Here is a 19,474-nt window from a genome sequence, read left to right as displayed (position 1 = left end):
GAGTTAAAGCTGCATCTGTGAGGTTAACCATCACAGCTCCTCTAGAAAACGAGAACTCACACACTGGATGTTTTTAATGGTGTAATGATTGTGCTGCAGAAAACATTTCCTGTAAGTGTTCTGTAATGAAATACAATTCATAAAATCTATAAACACCTTAAAGTCTGACTTTAATGCTGTCTGACGCGCATTAAACACAAAGTTTGAACTGTTTCAGAAACACCAGAAAACATTTATCTGCACTAAAAAACTTAAAATCACATCAGTCATGAAAAATCTGTAGAAACACAAGAGAAATAAACATCTTTATATGTACATTTAAAAGGAATGAAAACAATGAGACTGGGACTTAGTGGAACATCTGTGGGTGACATACATCTTGTTAACATTTGTTTTTTTAGACGATTATCAGATATTACTAGAGGAAACCAGCCTGTAAAACACCACGGCTGGATCTGAAGTCAGAATGATCTTTTTTGATCCACATTTCTGTGCTCGAGTCAGAACGCTGCTGAGAAATTCCTGCAGCTCTTCAGTTTTCATTGTCTGGGTCGATAGATGTCCACACCAACTCCACCAGAGGCCACAGCCAGGACTCCAGCCTTTGCGCTCAACTGAAGGAGAGAGAAAAACAGCATGAGAGGAGGACGAGATCCTTTCCTGACCAAAAATATAGTCATTTTATATTAGCATCATTCAAAAAAGCCACCGACCCCGTGGATGCTATTTTGATGATGCAGAGTACATAAAGTCCTCGGAGGTGCAGAAGGAAGGTGAACCTGGTATACAGACAGGAAGTTGCGAGTCCAGATGGCTCAAGAGCAGAATTAGCTTAAACTAAAACATCCTGATCAATCTACCTTGACGGTCCGATCCGTGGAGCAGGTGTAGAGGCTTCCCTGAGAACTGTGGACGCCCGTGACCACAGCGGTGTGTCCCACATCAAACTGGAACAGGTGTTTTAATGTCCCCGCCTGCATGGAGAAGCACTGTAACATGCCTCGGCCGTCTCCCATCCAGACTTCATTACCGCTGTGGCTCATGGACAGCAGGTACGAGTTCAGCTGCAGACAAAGAGCAGGGCTGTGAGATGAAAACGATCTTTACAAGCAACAAGGTGTGTGTGTGTGTGTGTGTGTGTGTGTGTGTGTGTGTGTGTGTGTGTGTGTGTGTGTGTGTGTGTGTGTGTGTGTGTGTGTGTAGAAGTTTGAATCTACATGAATTTTCTGCAGGTATTTGCCCGCCCTGCGGTCGTAGACAGCCACAGTGCGGTCTTTGCTCCCAGAGATGATGTATTTGTCATCTGCAGTGAGGCACATCACGGCGCTGACATGGCAATTAAGGCTTCTAACCAATGGTTCAGCAGCTAGAAAGACACAAAGCTCATTAGCTTCAACAACTTATACTTAAACATTTTGAGCTTTACCGTTTTATATTCAACTTCCAAGGAACCAGACTTTCTAATGCATTCTTTGAACTTCAGACCAGAGGCTGCATTTATAAAACGTTGCTTAGACTCCTTAATAAAACCCTATTTAAGCTCAGCAAAAACAAACTGCTTATGCAAACTCATTTCCTGACCTATACCACGCTGCTTTTTCAGTTTCTGCTTTATAAATCGCACCAGACCTAGAAACACGCTCAGGCGTTTGTGGATCACCCACTTTCTGCCATAGATGGACAATGCAAACTACAATAAGAATATTCTGCATATAAACGGGCCCTGTGATAGGTGGCATGCACAGGTAACCATGGCAACCAAGATGGAAATCGTGTGTTTGCAGCGGTGGGCTGCTGAGCCACAGAATGATCACAGAAGATATGTATGTACATACATACATATGTACATACGTACATACGTACATACACACACACACACACACACACACACACAAACACACAAACACACACACACACATACACACATACACACATACATACATACATAAATAAATACATAAATACATAAATAAATAAATACATAAATAAAGAAATGAATGAATGAATGAATGAAAATGCACAGATGGATGGAAAGATTATTGGTGCACCATCCGAACCAGCTGCATTGTGCTCAGGGATCTAATGACAACAATTAATGAAAACATTTAAATCAACCTAAAAGGACTTTAAGCAGGAAATATTGATTATATAAAACAAATATCAGCTAATATGACTAATTACCGCAGGAACGAGCCGATTTATGTAAACCCCAATGACTGCATGGCATCCTCGGTTCACTACGGTGCAGGGTTTTAATTGATTCACAGATCATAGATGTTTTAGGTCACATGATTAATGCGCCAGTAAGTACCGTATTTTCCGGACTATAAGCCGCTACTTTTTTCCCACGCTTTGAACCACGCGGCTTATAATGAGGTGCGGCTTTACTGAAGATTTTCCTTCACCTGCCAGGGGGCGCTTTAGCAGAAAGTGAAACAGGTGGAAGTCAAAAGTGGAAATCGAAGGAAGTGCTCATTTTAATTTAGCACATGCAAGCAGCTGGCACGACGAAGAATTTGTTTCAATTCCATACCCCCTCATCATGGTAACTACACATATGAGTTCATATGATGCCGTATTTAAGGTGAAGGCCATCGATCTGGCAGTAAAGGAGGGAAACAGTGCTGCAGCACGTAAGCTTGGCATGAATGAATCCATGGTTCGGTGCTGGAGACGGCAGCGGGAAGAACTCATTCAGGCCAGCTTCACCCGGGGATGATGACAGAAACATGGACAGCGACGCTGACATCGCCACAGAAAAGGTATGTGACGAAGCTCTTCTGAGGCTGTTCAACTCCGACACTGAAGAAGAGGACTTTAATGGCTTTAGTGCGCAAGAGGAAGATGAGAGCAAATGACTTTTTCTGGTGGGCAAGTGAGTTTTATTTACTAACCAGGCATGTTTTGTGTGCAGTTTTTATTTTCTAATCATCCAGGGCTTATTAATGCCGTGTCAGCACTGCTCTTTTCTTCTAAACATGCAAATTACCGGTAATAACGTGTCAGTTCTGTTTTTATTTTATAACCATCCAGAAATATGAATGCTATCAGTGCTGTTTTCTTTTCTAAACTTGCAGGCACGCTCACTCGTGTTTAAAATTCTTTTTGTTGAATTAAAACAACAACAAAAAACCTCCGTGTAGCGTCTTTCTGTCTAATTATCTTATATTATGGCCATACATGCGCCGTGCGCCGGAGACCCGCATGTGGCTGCTGCGCCGCGGCTTGTATTCGAGTGCGGCATGTATGTGTAGAAAACCTTTTTTTTTTGTTGGTGCGGCTTATATTGAGGTGCGCTCTATAGTCCGGAAATTATGGTAATATGAATGTAATAAAAACAATATATTTTAATTACAGATATAACTTTTATTATTTACTATTATTATCTTTATTATTATTATTAGGCAAAATATTTAAATTTGAACCAAGACGCACTAAAGTGCCAAACTGTTGACTACACGTGTCTACAGCATGATTAGTTATCATTTATAGTTTATCAGGTGACTCGCCCTTTAAGGTTGCACACATTTTTATGTGCTTTTTCTTTATAGGTCACAAACTTGGCGTGGAAGGTCATGTGACCTTTATAAAGGAACCTCAGAACAAGACTCTTTCATTCATTCATAAAAAGTCTCCTAATTTGCTGGCCTCTGTAGAAGCTACATTTTAAGGAGGTGGTTCATTAAAACAGCCTCACCTCTGGTGTCATACATGCGGATCATCTTGTCAAAAGTACCAGCCAGCAGCACGTCTGTCTGACAGGACAAGCAGAGGACGGCAGCTCCGGTCTGGATCAGACCCCTGTCTGCACCTCCAGCCTGAAGGTCCCAGAGCCTCACTGTGCTATCAAAGCCCCCCGAGGCCAGCAGGGCCCCCTCAGATGCCAGACACCACACCCAGCCCCGGTGGGTGCTGAATTCCCCCCGCTTTACCAGTGTGTCCAGCAGCGTCCCATTGGTGCCTGCCTGCAGATCCCATAGTTTCACATTCCAGTCCCTGGAGGCTGTGGCACAGATGGCCCCCTCCCCACCCAGCAGGAGGACTGAGTTGACCAGGGCAATGTGGCTTGAAGGCAGGGTGATGCACTCCACTGCTGGAGGTGCACTCGGATGTGTGGATGCTTGGTGTTCCATTCCTTCTGCCTGTTCTCCATTTTCCTGGTTCATGAAGACATTGTGGCCATGGAGAGCTGCCTCTTGTCCCACATCAGCATTCACCGCCACCCGTCCATCTTCTATTAAAGCCCCATCCTTCAGCCGGTCCTCTAACTCTATTCTCAGCCTTGCCATCTGGTCATCTAGGACTGGTTGCATTTCTTCATCCTTCATTACAAATTCCACTACTACATTAGCACCATAAGCTACTCCCTGTGCCACCGCACCCACTCCTACTTCCTCTGCAGCATCTTCCTGTCCTCCCACATTTGCCCCCCTACCCTGTTCCAGATTCCTGTGTTCCTCATCTTCTCGGCTCTGCTTGGCTTCATGTTCTTCAGTCCAGCAGCGTATCAGCTGCTCCATCTCTAGGCAAGCAGTAGGCCAGTCAAAGTCCTCCCTGGGCCCTACCGGAAATCGAGCTCTTGACCCAATTAGTCTCTGTGCTCGCAGCTGCCAAGCAGTGCTGTCCTTGGCCACAGCGCCCAGGACATGACAGACCTGAAAGGAAGGACAGAAGGATTTACGAACCGTCTCTACACTTACCAGACTCAATGTCCCAAATTAAAAAAACACATGGGTCAAACTGGACAAATATGACATCATATGGATGCATCATAACTGGCCTGCAGGTGCACAGTTACACAACAACTAAGACTGCAAGTCCTAGGAAACAGACATCAGGAGGAACTCTGCAGCGATCGATCAAACGAACTAGCGCTCCTAAAAGTATAATCGGATTTGCAGCAAACACGTTTTACTAGGTAACATTAACGTTCATATATTTCATGAGAAAGAAGACTGACTGTGATGGACCTGATGTGATAAATATGATGCGTTCATATTACTTACTTAGCATTGACGATCCTATATTTCACCATGGAGGACTTGTGTTACCATCCACTGTAGTGATATTTATTTATTATATTATACTGAGTTATATTTATTATTAGTTATTATAATTATATTGTTCCAATGTATGACTATGTGTGTGAAAATTACGTTTTTTATTTGGTATGATGAGCGTCGCCGTTATGAGATACCTTGTCCCAACCTGGTGTGAGAGTAGCATCTGAACCCGCCAACAACAAAAACGGGTAGGGATCTGGACTTTTGCTTGTTTGTTTGTTTGTTTTTAAATTAGCTCCAGTATAAAGTGATACGCTGTTTATCACATAATGTTATAAATCCAGCGGAAGTGAATTCTGGCAAATTCACCAACTTGTTGACATTGGTGAACAGCAGCAGGGAGAGCAATTAACTTTAGTAAACATCGCTCTCTATAAGCCCTACCTAGTTATTTTAGGTTTTGTGGGAAAAAAACGTAGAGAACTACAAATGTTCGTCTCACCACACTGATGTCATCGAACCAGACACGAGAAGAGAAGATTAGTTTAGCGAGCTTTGAATCTTTCTTCCAGGACAAAATGAGGAGAATTAAACAGAGAAAACCACATCTGACCATGTGGTAGAGAAGACAATCTGCAATGACGTCAGACATGTAACGTCTGAGTTGTAGTCCTTTTTAATAAAGAATTTTTACAAGCGAATAAAACTTAAAGTACATGACAGACATAGCTAAAACTCACACAATTACTTTTCATCTAAATTCAAGTACATGTATGTGATTCAGGGCATAATGCAGAGCAGGTTAGAAAATAGCCTTTATAGCCCTGTTCACTTTTTCTATGATCCGGGGACCCATGAGCTCCTGTTTGTGACATCACAATCGGGGACTTTTTTTAAACAACTTGTTTTAGGCACAAAATTCCTACAACCAAACCCTGACAGAAAACAAATGGATGGATTTTTCCATGTTTGGGGTGTTTATAGAGGCAGTAGAGACCCACATGACAGCACAAAAGGATGCAAAATGTGAGTTTAGCATAATATGTCTTCTTTACAGCCAAGCTGATGCTGAACTTTACAGATTATGACACTGAGAAAATCTCACACTCCTACACAGTAGGTGGTGGAAATGCACCTTAAAGAGGTGGTAATGTCCCCCTCAGTCTTACTCCACCCACGTATCAATTTTAAAAACTGCAACATTAGTAGGGGTTGCCTGGAGGGCCGAGAGGGTGGAGGCGCAGCAGTGACGAAGACTAGGGCTGCTCGATTATGGCAAAAATAATAATCACGATTATGGTGACTGAAATTGAGATCACGATTATTTAGGACGATTTTTCAATTTATGTTGATTTTATTTGTTTTTATTCAGTCATAAAACTGCTCAGGGCACAATCAGGACGAAAATAAGAAACAAGATGATCACTAAAATAACTCCTGATTCCCAGTATAAAAAGACCAATATACTTATAGCTCATAGTTTATGACCCAAGGGCTATAGACCTTGGTTTAACTCATTTAAGTCTAACCAGTACAGACCCAAATACCAATATCTTGCAAATACTGACAGCAAGAATTATACTGTGGCATTCATAACAAATACATGCAAATAAATTGATGTTCACAAAATGTTGCATAATACGTATTTAGTCGTGTCAAGGTGCTGTAGGAGAGTGCACTAGCACCGTATCCTCAGAGAGATTAGTTATTATTTATCAGCGTGAGGAACTTATTTCTACCTTATTTATAAACTATTTATTTACAAGTCCATCAGTTAATGTAATAATTGTCCCAACCACAGCTGCACCCCCCACCCCCAACCCAGTCTCACAGCAATCGGGGCAAGCTGCACGTGTGTTTAGCGCGCCGCACGCGCACATTTAGCCGTTTTTAGTGGCTCAGGAGTCCGCAGGTGCGGTGTGTGTGTCACTCACTCTGGTTAATCCAACAAGGAGCCGGCTCCGAGAGCTGTTTCTTTAGCGACCGACATCGCTACATCATTCCCTTTCCTAATGTCCTGAAGAACGGTCCGGAGAGCAGGCGGAGTGTTTAGCTAACCTGCAGGAAACGTCGACGATAGTTATCCAGAAAGTAGCTAAGGGTTACCAGAGATGTTTCTGAGGTGTTCACTAGATACTTTTAAGTTAAAAAGTCAAGAAGGGGGTCTGAAAAGCTGCTAGAAATAGCGTCAAAGTCGCTAAATTGGCAACACTGTGGGAGGAGCGCTTCATTTGCAACTCGGGGCAGCGCAAGCGGGAGGAGCAAATAATCGGCTTGTTTTGTTTTTTATAATCGTTCAAAACTCAGATCGTAATCGTGATTAAAATTCGATTAATTGAGCAGCCCTAACGAAGACGATGGCTAACTAGACGATGCTAGCTCCCTTCACTCTGAGCAGTTATTAGAAGTGGAGGACGTTTCTCCCCCTCCTTACACAGACACTCGAGAAGAAAGGGAACAAGTCTATTTGGAGGAGACAAGAGGACCTGAGCCTTATTGTGTTGAGCTTGTGATTTGCCTGAAACTAGCGGAACTGACCCAACAGAACCAGCTCTGAATGGTAAGTAGCCATTAGCCATAGCATTGGATTAGCTGCAGGGTTTGGCTACACTGCCCTAGAGAACTAGTAATCCGCATGTTTTAGAGGTTTATCTGCTTCAACACACCTGGTCTTAATCAGCAACAAATAGCTGAGCTGCTTAACAGCTAATCTAACCTGTTAAAGCAGGAAAACCACTGAAACGTGCTGGATAGCAGCTCTCCAGGAGCCCTGGGCTCAAGTCACAGTCTGCTGCATAGAATGTTATGAAAATACCCCATGAGAAAATTATTCTGTAATGTGTTCAGCCCACTAAAACTGCCCTGATTTCATTATTTATTTACTGATACTAGCTGCTCTCTTGGTTGTAGGTCCTCTGGTGTCTGCAGCTGGTCTCCTCTGCTGGTGTCGTCAGGATCAGGAGCTTCCAGAAGAATGTGCCTTTCAATGACTCTTTCCCCCTTATTTGTTATATTAATTAAATACAGTGGGGCAAAAAAGTATTTAGGCAGCCACCGATTGTGCAAGTTCTCCCACTTAAAATGATGACAGAGGTCAGTAATTTACATCATAGGTACACTTCAACTGTGAGAGACAGAATGTGAAAAAAAATCCATGAATTCACATGGCAGGATTTTTAAAGAATTTATTTGTAAATCAGGGTGGAAAATAAGTATTTGGTCACTTCAAACAAGGAAAATCTCTGGCTCTCACAGACCTGTAACGTCTTCTTTAAGAAGCTTTTCTGTCCTCCACTCGTTACCTGTATTAATGGCACCTGTTTGAACACATCTGTACAAAAGACACCTGTCCACTGCCTCAAACAGTCAGACTCCAAACTCCACTATGGCCAAGACCAAAGAGCTTTCGAAGGACACCAGGAAAAGAATTGTAGACCTGCACCAGACTGGGAAGAGTGAATCTACAATAGGCAAGCAGCTTGGTGTGAAAAAATCAACTGTGGGAGCAATTAGAATCAGAAAATGGAAGACATACAAGACCACTGATAATCTCAATCGATCTGGGGCTCCATGCAAGATCTCATCCCGTGGGGTCAAAATGATCATGAGAACGGTGAACAAGAATCCCAGAACCACATGGGGGGACCTGGTGAATGACCTGCAGAGAGCTGGGACCACAGTAACAAAGGTCACCATCAGTAACACACTACAACGGCAAGAAATCAAATCCTGCAGTGCCAGACGTGTTCCGCTGCTGAAGCCAGTGCATGTCCAGGCCCGTCTGAAGTTTGCCAGAGAGCACATGGATGATACAGCAGAGGATTAGGAGAATGTCATGTGGTCAGATGAAACCAAAGTAGAACTTTTTGGTATAAACTCAACTCGTCGTGTTTGGAGGAAGAAGAATACCGAGTTGCATCCCAAGAACACCATACCTACTGTGAAGCATGGGGGTGGGAACATCATGCTTTGGGGCTGTTTTTCTGCTAAGGGGACAGGACGACTGATCCGTGTTAAGGACAGAATGAATGGGGCCATGTATCGTGAGATTCTGAGCCAAAACCTCCTTCCATCAGTGAGAGCTTTGAAGATGAAACGTGGCTGGGTCTTACAACACGACAATGATCCCAAACACACCGTCCGGGCAACAAAGGAGTGGCTCCGTAAGACGCATCTGAAAGTCCTGGAGTGGCCTAGCCAGTCTCCAGACCTCAACCCCACAGAAAATCTGTGGAGGGAGTTGAAAGTCCGTGTTGCTTGGCGACAGCCCCAAAACATCACTGCTTTCGAGAAGATCTGCATGGAGAAATGGGCCAAAAGACCAGCTACTGTGTGTGCAAACCTGGTAAAGACCTATAGTAATCGTTTGACCTCTGTTATTGCCAACAAAGGTTATGTTACAAAGTATTAAGTTGAATTTTTGTTATTGACCAAATACTTATTTTCCACCCTGATTTACAAATAAATTCTTTAAAAATCCTGCCATGTGAATTCATGGATTTTTTTTCTTCACATTCTGTCTCTCACAGTTGAAATGTACCTATGTTCATGTCCATAAATACTTAAACATGCTTGAAATTAAAATGAGCTTTTAACAGTGAGGTGCTAGTTTAATTCATCACAACAGAGCTAGTTAAACATGCAACAATGTGATAATTCAATTAATGTAATTTATAAATATCCATTAAAATATCAAAACTGGAATCAAAATGAGATATTTGGCAGCACAAAAAACTTGTCAAACACAATATTTATTATAATAATTGTAGGCAGACAGGAGACAGAGCTGATGGAGGTTCTCAGTCATCGAAGGATGGCTGAAGGCTTTCCAGGAACAGGAGATGTGGTGTTGTCTCTTCTCTCTCTATTCTGCCAGATGAGCTGATAGGTTACAGGTGTGTGAGGACATCCTCATGCTGTCACAACCAGATGACAGGAGTTATCAGGTGATCAGCCAGGCTAATGATGAGATGCAGAAAGAAAACAAATCCGGGACAGTGTACAGTAATAATAATAATATGTGGTGTTGCTCACCTTATGTGCTCTTATAGAGTATTAACGTGTGCCTGCCTCATGGTGTAGAGTCCATATTTTGCTGAGTGTCCTGCAATAATGCACGTTATTAGTTAATTTACTTTTGATAGCAAAAACAAAATATTTAATGCAAAAGTTATTTACCAGGTGAATCAGCTCACACGTCACCACCAAGTGTCACAGGGCCAGAATCAGTAGCCTCCTTCATGATGTCATGATGTAATCACATACTTATTTAACTGTTAATATCTTAAAAATTCTGAAATGTTTTAATTTTTTTTACCTTGAACAGTTCACTGAGCTTGCACTGTCACTGAGGTGGAAGCTGGAATCAACAGCAGACACCTCACATCTTGGTCTTTTCAGGGGTGTGGACGCTGCTCTGGGACTTTCTGGAAGATGAATTTCCGTCATGGTCCCTGTGTCACAAGACACACTGCGGCTGCGAGCTCTATTCTGGCTGGCTATGTAAAAAACAAAGAAGCAGCACATTTATAAATGTTTAAAAGAGCATAAAATCACATGTAACAATAATCTGTATAACAAATTAAAACTAGAAGGTAATAATAAAATGTTTACATAGAAGATTATTAAAAAAATGCTACAGGTAAGGCTTCACGTCAGCCTGGACAAGTGCATTCTGACAGCCAGTGTCTTGGGTAGATTTAACCTGAAAAAAAAATAGAAGCACTTTGTTGTTGGAGTTTATAAAGTCAGATAATATACAAAAGAATTTATAACATTACAACGCTTTATAACATTCCTAGTGTTTGATCGTTATTATAACGTAAAAGTCAGTCACATATGATGTGGAGAGCCTGAAATGAGACCTCCTGAACAGAATTCCTCACGGAATCGGGTCACAAGCTGAATTTCACGCTGTAATGCTGTCTGTCAACTAGTGCTGAGTTACCCCGGGTTTCCACAGGAGCCGTCAGCAGCACGTTACTGCAGCAGCACGTCTTGCTCGCGTAAGCTGCTGCTTGGCCCTTCCCACGAGACGCGAAGCAGCAGGGGAGCAGCTGTCACCGACCGAGCACGAAGTCACACGAGTGACTTCGTCAGTAAACACAACAACAAGCAGGAGAAAATTACAACATGGTTTGTGTTTTATGTTCTGTCCGTTTGATAATCGCCAATACGGACCTGAAAAACAAAGGAGACCGCTAGCTATGTGATAACTTCTCACGGGGCTGCACAGTTAGTAACCTTTTTTAAAGTAAAGCAACCGGAAGGCAGTACGTTCTTTATTCTGAAAATCTCGGGAGCTTCTCTCCATTTCCACGTCCGATTTCCTGTCTTTCCTTCCCCAAAAATGTCGAACTTGACCCGTTTCAGAGGCGTCGCGCGAAAAAAATAGAACCGGCGCGTAAAGGCCGCGACATGCTGCTCCTGAGACGCGGCCGACTCGCGCTGCTGATGGCTCCAGTGGAAAAGGTTCTGTTGACCACAGCGGTTCCTATCAGCAGCTATGAAGTGCTGCTGCAGTAACATGCTGCTGACGGCTCCTGTGGAAAGCCGGGGTGAGTCACTGTTGCAGAATTACCGACTGACACAAAAACAACCCGAATTTTCTCTGAGCCTGACAGTCATGTGGAACGTTTTGTCGGCCAGGGCTTCGAGATATGTTCAGATTCGCCGCTGATTCTAACCTTACATCCCGTTCCACATTTTGTGAACTTGACAAATCAGCCCGAAGGCAGTGCAGACTATTAGCTAAATGAAGTGAACCACGTCTCTCAAACTTTGCATTTAGGTAGGGAATTGTCTTTAGAAGATGTTAAAACTTTTATTTAGCGTACTCACCTCAGACTGGAGCCCGTCATGGTGGGGGAGCAGAGTCGGTGGGCTGCATCTAAATCGCGGAAGAGCCACGATGGGCACAGCCTCCCTCTTCAAACGGAGACGTGCAGAATTGCGGGTAAATTGCTGGTTACAAACTACAGCACCAGGCGGGAGCTGAATGTTTTCCAGACACCGATTGCGCGCAACCACTGGCGCCTAATTTCTAAGTACAGCGGAAAGGAGTGCAACCCCACAGAACCACCGCAACCACACTACACTACACCTTTTCACCATACTAACACGATATGGAGCACTAAACCTGAACTACTTTCCTAATTACACTAACAGCCAAACACTAACTAAACTACACTATCCAACAGCCAAACTAACACTAAATAAGTATGTATAACACTAAAAGCTACGCTAAAGACAAGGATATGCTAATGCTATATGCTAATGCTGAACTACGGCTAACCTCCTACACTCGCTTGCAAGTCCAACTCCCACTCGCCACAAGGCGTGGCCGAGACTCTCGTTGGTTTTATAACTTTGACACGGAGCTGCTACGGAGTACTCTACTGGTTTACGTAGTATCTTACTCTTTAGCCATTGGCTAAAATTTATTCAAAATGACTGAAATTATATGTTTTCAGCTGAAGGTGGTGCTATACTGTGGAATTTAGGCAGAATTTTTAATTTTTAAAGAAAATGCACCAAAATGCTAAAATAATGAATACACACATTTTAAACACTATTAGACACTCATTTACACAGTTCATCAGCAAAAAAAAGTTAATTTAGACGTTACTTGCTCTTTAAGTTGGATGCCACCCGCCATTTAAACAAAAGAAGAAGAAGCTGATTGATTCTGATGGAGAAAAATCTGAATTGAAACCTGACAACTTATTCTGTGATGAAAAAGATCTGAAATTAAGACAAGATTGGTCTCACTGATGCTCTTCAGCTCAAGGGTGAGGGGGCTTTCTCAACTTCCCACTGCAGATGAGGGTGGCTTCTTCATGCTCCAGCTTTAAATCTCATCCTTTTTCATAGGGTTAACTCAACAGGAGCTTATTTTAGCAGGTCTTACAGATTTTTATAGCATTTTTCTTTTTTGCCGTTTTATTTAGTGTTTTACCAGAATGTCATTTAGTGATTTTTCAGTATTGTTGAGGTTTTACCTTTTTGTGGAGCGCTTTGGTCAGTTCTTAAAGAGCAAGTCACCCCTACAAGAAACTTACTTCACTCCCACTTCTTGTTTGAAAAATGCAACAAATGCTGTTGCTTGGCAGACCGAGAGGGCGGAGCCGCTAATAAATACACACACACACAGGCTCGCAATGGCATTATGACATCATAATATACCAGATGACATCATAGCATACCTCTTAGCCAATAGCAGTGGCAGATTTAAATTCAAATACAGTGCAGCATTTTTCCCTGACGACGGCGCAACACTGACAGTTTTAGGCAGAATATTTGAATTTTAACCAAGATGCACTGAAGTACCAAATTATTGACTACACGTGTCTGTAGCATGATTAGGCACTCCTTTATATAGTTTATCAGCAAAAAAAAAAGTGATTTGGGGGTGGCTTGCTCTTTAAACAGTTGTAAGATGCTATTTAAATAAAGTTAGCTTGGCTCCTTTAATCCATCATGAGAACTTTTACAGTCTGATCTCAAATATTGATGCCAGACATTTGGCTCGTGTTTGTATCAGAGCCATGGGTCACCTGCTTGAACTTATTACACTTTTTGTTTGTTTTCTTGTAATATTTTAAAGAGGCATCTTTAGATTTGAACAATAAACTTTCATTTTGACTTTTCTCATGAGCCGTTGCTCGATATTTTCATTAAAACCAACTACTGAACACATGAGAAATTCACTTTATGGGGCAATGTTTTTAATGTTAACGTAATCTTAATTAGGTTAAAAACCCTTTAAGTCTTTGGTGTTTTAACGTCCAGATAAGGTATCTCACCATTAGGAAATGGTGTTAATAAGTCAGAAAGCTAGGAGACTCCTTAACTCTGACCTTTGGCAGCTCGTTGATGACACACTGAGCAGGAAGATGGGAGGCGATTTTAGTTAGGATCTCCCATGGCAACGACAGTAAACCACTGGGCTCAGCAGGTGATGGGCTGAGATCAGCTGAGGAAAAGCTGACAGCAGACGGACTGAAAGGAGCATGAACACCAAGTGTGACTATGATTCTGAATCAGTAAGAGCAGACATAATAACAGGAAAACAAAAGCCTCACCCCTGCAGGTCTGGCTGGTCCGTGCAGGGAGACCTCGAAGGCTCCGGAGGACATCTTGGTCCACCAGGGTACTCATCTGGTCCTCCTGCCTGTGCTTCGTTCAGGCTAACCCTGCCGTCCGACATCCCCTTCCTCACTGGCTGTAAGCTAGCATGTCTTCTGCTACTATTTCAGGAGAAACCGCCAACTGTAACAACTAACCAAAACAACTAGCCCTGTACTGGAAACACTAAATCGTTATCAGCAAATAGTCAATATAAATTGAAATAAATGCCCGTTCCGTTTAACAAAACAGCTGGAAGCGAAGTTGTTTATCGAATATTTAGTTAAAATTATTCTCACAGAAACAGCAGCTGACGTTACTTTAGTTGGAAAAACACCGAATTCGCTTTCAGACAGCCGTTTAACGTGTGTCAAACATTCAAAACGCAACTTCCGACATTACGTCATGTCGTCATCACGCTGCGGCAGACTGACGTTTTTTTATTATTAGAGAAAAATGACAAAACATGAGAATATACAATGTTTTAGATAAAACCACACCCATTCACACAGCTGTAAACCATTAGAAGTTCAAATCATCACATTAATTCCAGAACTTTTGATTTTTCACATTTCATTCATTTTAAGGCAAGCTAGAGATTTTTTTTAAAAAGATGTTTTTCTAACAGTGTAAATACGGTTTACTCTCTTCCATTTTGAGCAAAAAATAAATTATTTTGAGCGTAATAATAAAATATTTATAGTCTTGCAAGGCTGATCCCAAAACTATTGTTATCCAGAGTTAAAGTGCACTGTTGCTGGATTTTAGAAGAAAGCCAGTTACTGGTACAGTTGTGGTCAGAAGTTTACATACACTTGTAAAAAATATAATATAATGGCTCAACTGAGTGTCCCGTTATTTCTAAAACTCTGATTTTTCTCTGATAGAGTGATTGGAACAGATACTTCTTTGTCCCAAAAAACATCAATGAAGTTTGGTTCTTTAATGTCTTTATTATGGGTTAACAGAGAAAAGTGATCACATTTGCTGGGTCACAAATATACATACAGCAACATGAACTAGCAATTTAGGTGACTTAGAACCTAACCCATGAGCTTCATAGCATGGCCTCTTAACTTCTTGTGAGTGATTATGAGTGACTACAGCTGGTGACTTCTCTTAGGCCAGGTAAATAGGGCTCATTGGATACAAACGCCCACAAACGCTAAATGGGAAAGTCAAAGAAGCTCAGCATGGATCTGAAAAAGCGAATTATTGACTTGAACAAGTCAGGAAAGTCACTTGGGGCCATTTCAAAGCAGCTGCAGGTCCCAAGAGCAACAGTGCAAACAATTGTTTGTAAGTATAAGGTGCATGGCACTGTTTCATCACTGCCAAGATCAGGAAGAAAATACAAGCTATCACCTGCTGCTGAGAGAAAATTGGTCAGGAGGGTAAAGAGTGAACCAAGAATCACCAAAAAGCAGATCTGCCAAGAATTAGAAGCTGCTGGAACACAGGTGTCATTGTCCACAGAACAGTCAAACATGTTTTGCATCTCCATGAACTGAGAGGCTGCTGTGCAAGAAGGAAGCCCTTGCTCCAAAAGCGGCACCTTAAGGCTCAACTGAAGTTTGCTGCTGATCACATGGACAAAGATAAGACCTTCTGGAGGAAAGTTCTGTGGTCAGACGAAATGAAAATCGAGCTTTTTGGCCACAATGCCCAGCAATATGTTTGGAGGAGAAAAGGTGAGGCCTTTAACCCCAAGAACACCATGCCTACAGTCAAGCATGGTGGTGGGAATATTATGCTGTGGGGCTGTTTTGCTGCCAATGGAACTGGTGCTTTACAGAGAGTAAATGGGATAATGAAGAAGGAGGATTACCTTCACATTCTTCAACATAACCTAAAATCATCAGCACGAAGGTTGGGTCTTGGGCGCAGTTGGGTGTTCCAACAGGACAATGACCCCAAACACACATCAAAAGTGGTAGAGGAATGGCTAAATCAGGCTAGAATAAGGGTTTTAGAATGGCCTTCCCAAAGTCCTGACTTAAACCCCATTGAAAACATGTGGACAGTGCTGAAGAAACAAGTCCATGTCAGAAAGTCATCAAATTTAACTGAACTTCACCAATTCTGTCAAGAGGAGTGGTCAAAGATTCAACCAGAAGCTTGCCAGAAGCTTGTGGATGGCTACCAAAAGCGCCTAATTGAAGTGAAAATGGCTAAGGGACATGTAACCAAATATTAGCACTGCTGTATGTATATTTGTGACCCAGCAAATGTGATCACTTTTCTCTGTTAACCCATAATAAAGACATTAAAGAACCAAACTTCATGAATGTTTTTTGTGACAAAGAAGTATCTGTTGCAATCACTCTATCAGAGAAAAATCTGAGCTTTAGAAATAACGGGACACTCAGTAGAGCCATTATATTATACTTTTTACAAGTGTATGTAAACTTCTGACCACAACTGTAAATAAAAAATGCACTGATAATGTCTGTGGCACCTCAGTTTATAAGACCAACACCAGTGGCTTTGCTTGCTTGTATTCTAGATCTATCTTGTTTTTTACCCAAAGCTGATGACCATTGGTGACAATAAGGACAAAGATCAACAGTTAAAATAAAAGCTTTGGTTTCTGGCGTAGCTCTCTCCTCCACTGCAGATGCTGCCCCGATCCACCTGCTGCTCCCCTCCTTCCCTCACTGGCCTACAAGACCCAGAGATACCTAAACTCCTTATCTGCAGTGGAAGGAGGATCAGAATCAGATTTCTTAACCAGTGGAGGCATCTGCTGGTCCTTCTGATCTCAGCACTCCCAAAGGTTAAAGGTCAAAGAGAGTTATGACCAAATCATGATTCGTAAGTTTGCTCATTTGGGATCATACATCTGCTGAAAAATGCATTAATTTCTCATCTTTGAATCACCTCAAAACCTTTCATGACTTTAGCAGTGCTGCTATTTTAACACGGAGTTGAAAACGTATAATTATAAATGTATCTATAATTGTTGTGATTTGTTGTTTCATTTCAGGCAGCAAATCGCCTTTTTAACATCAGTGTAAATCAGCAGCTGCAGGGCACTGAAAGGGAATAGAATCAGGGGCGTGTCTAGAGGGGGTCCAGGGGAGGGTTCCACCACATATAATTGTGTTTGTGCATAATAATTAATAAATGAGTAAACATGCATTCATTGTATCTCTTTGCACGTACATGGACTTGTGTCTGTGCTAGGATAGCTGCACAGGAGGAAATCAGAAAGGGGTGGAGCCTACTAAGCTATTGCTTCATCCATTTGTTTTAAACAGAAACGGTTTTGTTACCTGTTATTGACGCTACAGTTTCGCCGACGGCTGCCGGCTTCTTCAGGCTGACGCTGATGGTGGCGCGTCACTTCCTTATCCGTTTATCTTACAATAAAAAGGTCAGCCGTAACAGATCATTGCTTAAGAGAAAACCATATAATGGACTGGGACAGCACACGGATCATAACCACTGAACAACAAAAATACAGAAGATGGCTCAAGGAAGCAATCGAGATAAGGAGACGTGGATGCGGGACCATGAAGAGGGACGACGGAGTTTACACGCTGGACCACGCATGGGACTGCATCGTCGGAGAGGGGAGAGCGGGCAGTAGAGGGCGACAACGTCCTCTGCTGCCCGCAGATAAACGGAGAAGGAAGTGACGCGCCACCATCAGCGTCAGCCTGAAGAAGCCGGCAGCCGTCGGCGAAACTGTAGCGTCAATAACAGGTAACAAAACCGTTTCTGTGTTTTAAAAAAGAACAACAACATGGAATGTTGCATATTGTTTTTGTAAAGCCGTTTCTGCTGCTAAAAATACTCACCGAGGTGGCGGCTTTATAAAATGTTATGGTCCTCTCAGTCCCTCCTGCACTTTTATTTGCAAATTGATTTGATCTGAAAATAAACCAACTTCTGAAGTCAAATGGCTGCTGCTGCCAACGCAGCGATAACGACCATTACAGAAAACGAGGAAACATTAAAGGTGCAGTATGTAAGAAAATCCCAGGAGTCTAATGTTTCAGTCTTTATGGAAGGAAGGTTATGCTGAAACCTTTCATATCCACCTGTCTACTGAATTGTCAGTTTTCCTCTTTTCTAAACAAAGGGAGGGACGCGAGTACTGTTTACCATCAGTGAGTGTGGGGTTGTCTCCTGCGAGATGATACTGCAGCACCCACAAAATTTCATTATTTCACGACGACCAGCAAAAAGTTTCAGTTGTAGTTGCAGTAACCAAATTGCTCAATAGGGTGTCATGTTTACTTTATTTCTACATAATGCACCTTTAATGTGCTCTGAGCTCTGCTTGTTGGACCAGGGCTCTCCATCCTAGTCCTGGAGGGCCCCATCCAGCACGTTTCGTTTCGTTTCCCTTCACGAAAAATAAAACTTCAGCACAACTCGACACTTTTCAGCTGCTTTATTTAGTAGAAATTTTAAAATAAAACAGGCTAACGGGGATTCTCTGAGAATGGCAATTCATAGAGCTGAGATTTTCCAACACAAAATTCAAACATCCTCAAATGTCATAAGGACAATAATGTAGATCTAAATTTCAAACCAACTCAAGCTGAATAGAAACTAGTTTCCCTCTCACAAAATTAAATTAACTGGGATACAGATCATCTTACAACCTGTAATAAATTTATGCAAAAAAGCTGCTGCACTGAATCCAGTTGCCAACCTCGATACTGAAGTGAAACAAAGTTGTAATTTGTTTGCTAGACTTCACCCCAAACGTACTCGTCCTGCATCAACACAGTGAATAGATACGCTGTAAAACAACGAAAACAAAATGGCTCTTTAAAGAAAAAGAATAAAAAGCAAAACAAACAAAAAACTTTTAAAGTCCAAGACAATTTGTGCATCAAAGCACAATTTAAAAAAACAAAAAAATAAATAAAAAAAATGACACGAGCTTAAAAAACCAAAGTAAAAAAACAAAACATTTAACTTCAACCGGTTGTACGTTTTACACATCAGCATGGCAACAAATAGCAAAGCTTGGCTTGTTTTTAGAAACTAACAGGAGTCCCTGGAGCTGAGTCATGTTATCTTCGTGGAGCTGAGTCATGCCATCTTCAGTATTCTCACTGTGGAGCTAATGAAGGGGTTCAAATTCTCAAACACGGTTAAATCAAGAAAAAAATTAAGTCACGTTTCTTGGAGAATAAATCACATTAATGCTCGTCTCCACATTACATAACCCATAAACAAAGTGACTTCATGCTACAACAATAATCTATATTTGGAAGTTTCGAGCAACATAATCAGGCTGGAAAACATCGTGACACCTGAGGTCAAAGAAAAAACTGAACCATTACAGTCGGGCTGTTTTAAAGGGTTTCCATAGACACAACCGT

General features: G+C 42.0%; 1 protein-coding gene across 3 annotated transcripts; it reads right to left on the bottom strand.

The window, feature by feature from the left end:
* Window positions 1–59: 59 nt before the first annotated feature.
* fbxw9 (F-box and WD repeat domain containing 9) lies at window positions 60–14,757 on the bottom strand. 3 transcript variants are annotated; one of them, XM_015945785.3, is made up of 7 exons: window positions 14,087–14,757; window positions 13,862–14,003; window positions 3,698–4,655; window positions 1,218–1,366; window positions 861–1,064; window positions 714–779; window positions 60–614 (listed from the first exon to the last, which is right to left on the bottom strand). In XM_015945785.3, exons 1-7 carry the CDS (start codon window positions 14,209–14,211, stop codon window positions 540–542), a joined length of 1,719 nt encoding a protein of 572 aa, XP_015801271.3. In that variant the 5' UTR covers window positions 14,212–14,757; the 3' UTR covers window positions 60–539. The 3 variants fall into 3 exon arrangements, with proteins under 3 accessions (XP_015801271.3, XP_015801272.3, XP_070398802.1); XM_015945786.3 differs by lacking the exon at window positions 714–779; XM_070542701.1 differs by lacking the exon at window positions 13,862–14,003.
* Between the last annotated feature and the right edge of the window lie 4,717 nt (window positions 14,758–19,474).

The sequence above is a fragment of the Nothobranchius furzeri genome, chromosome 12, assembly GCF_043380555.1.
Source record: "Nothobranchius furzeri strain GRZ-AD chromosome 12, NfurGRZ-RIMD1, whole genome shotgun sequence".
NCBI lineage: Eukaryota > Metazoa > Chordata > Actinopteri > Cyprinodontiformes > Nothobranchiidae > Nothobranchius > Nothobranchius furzeri.
Note: the sequence above shows the minus strand (reverse complement) of the source record. Positions and strands in the feature narration are given on the sequence as shown.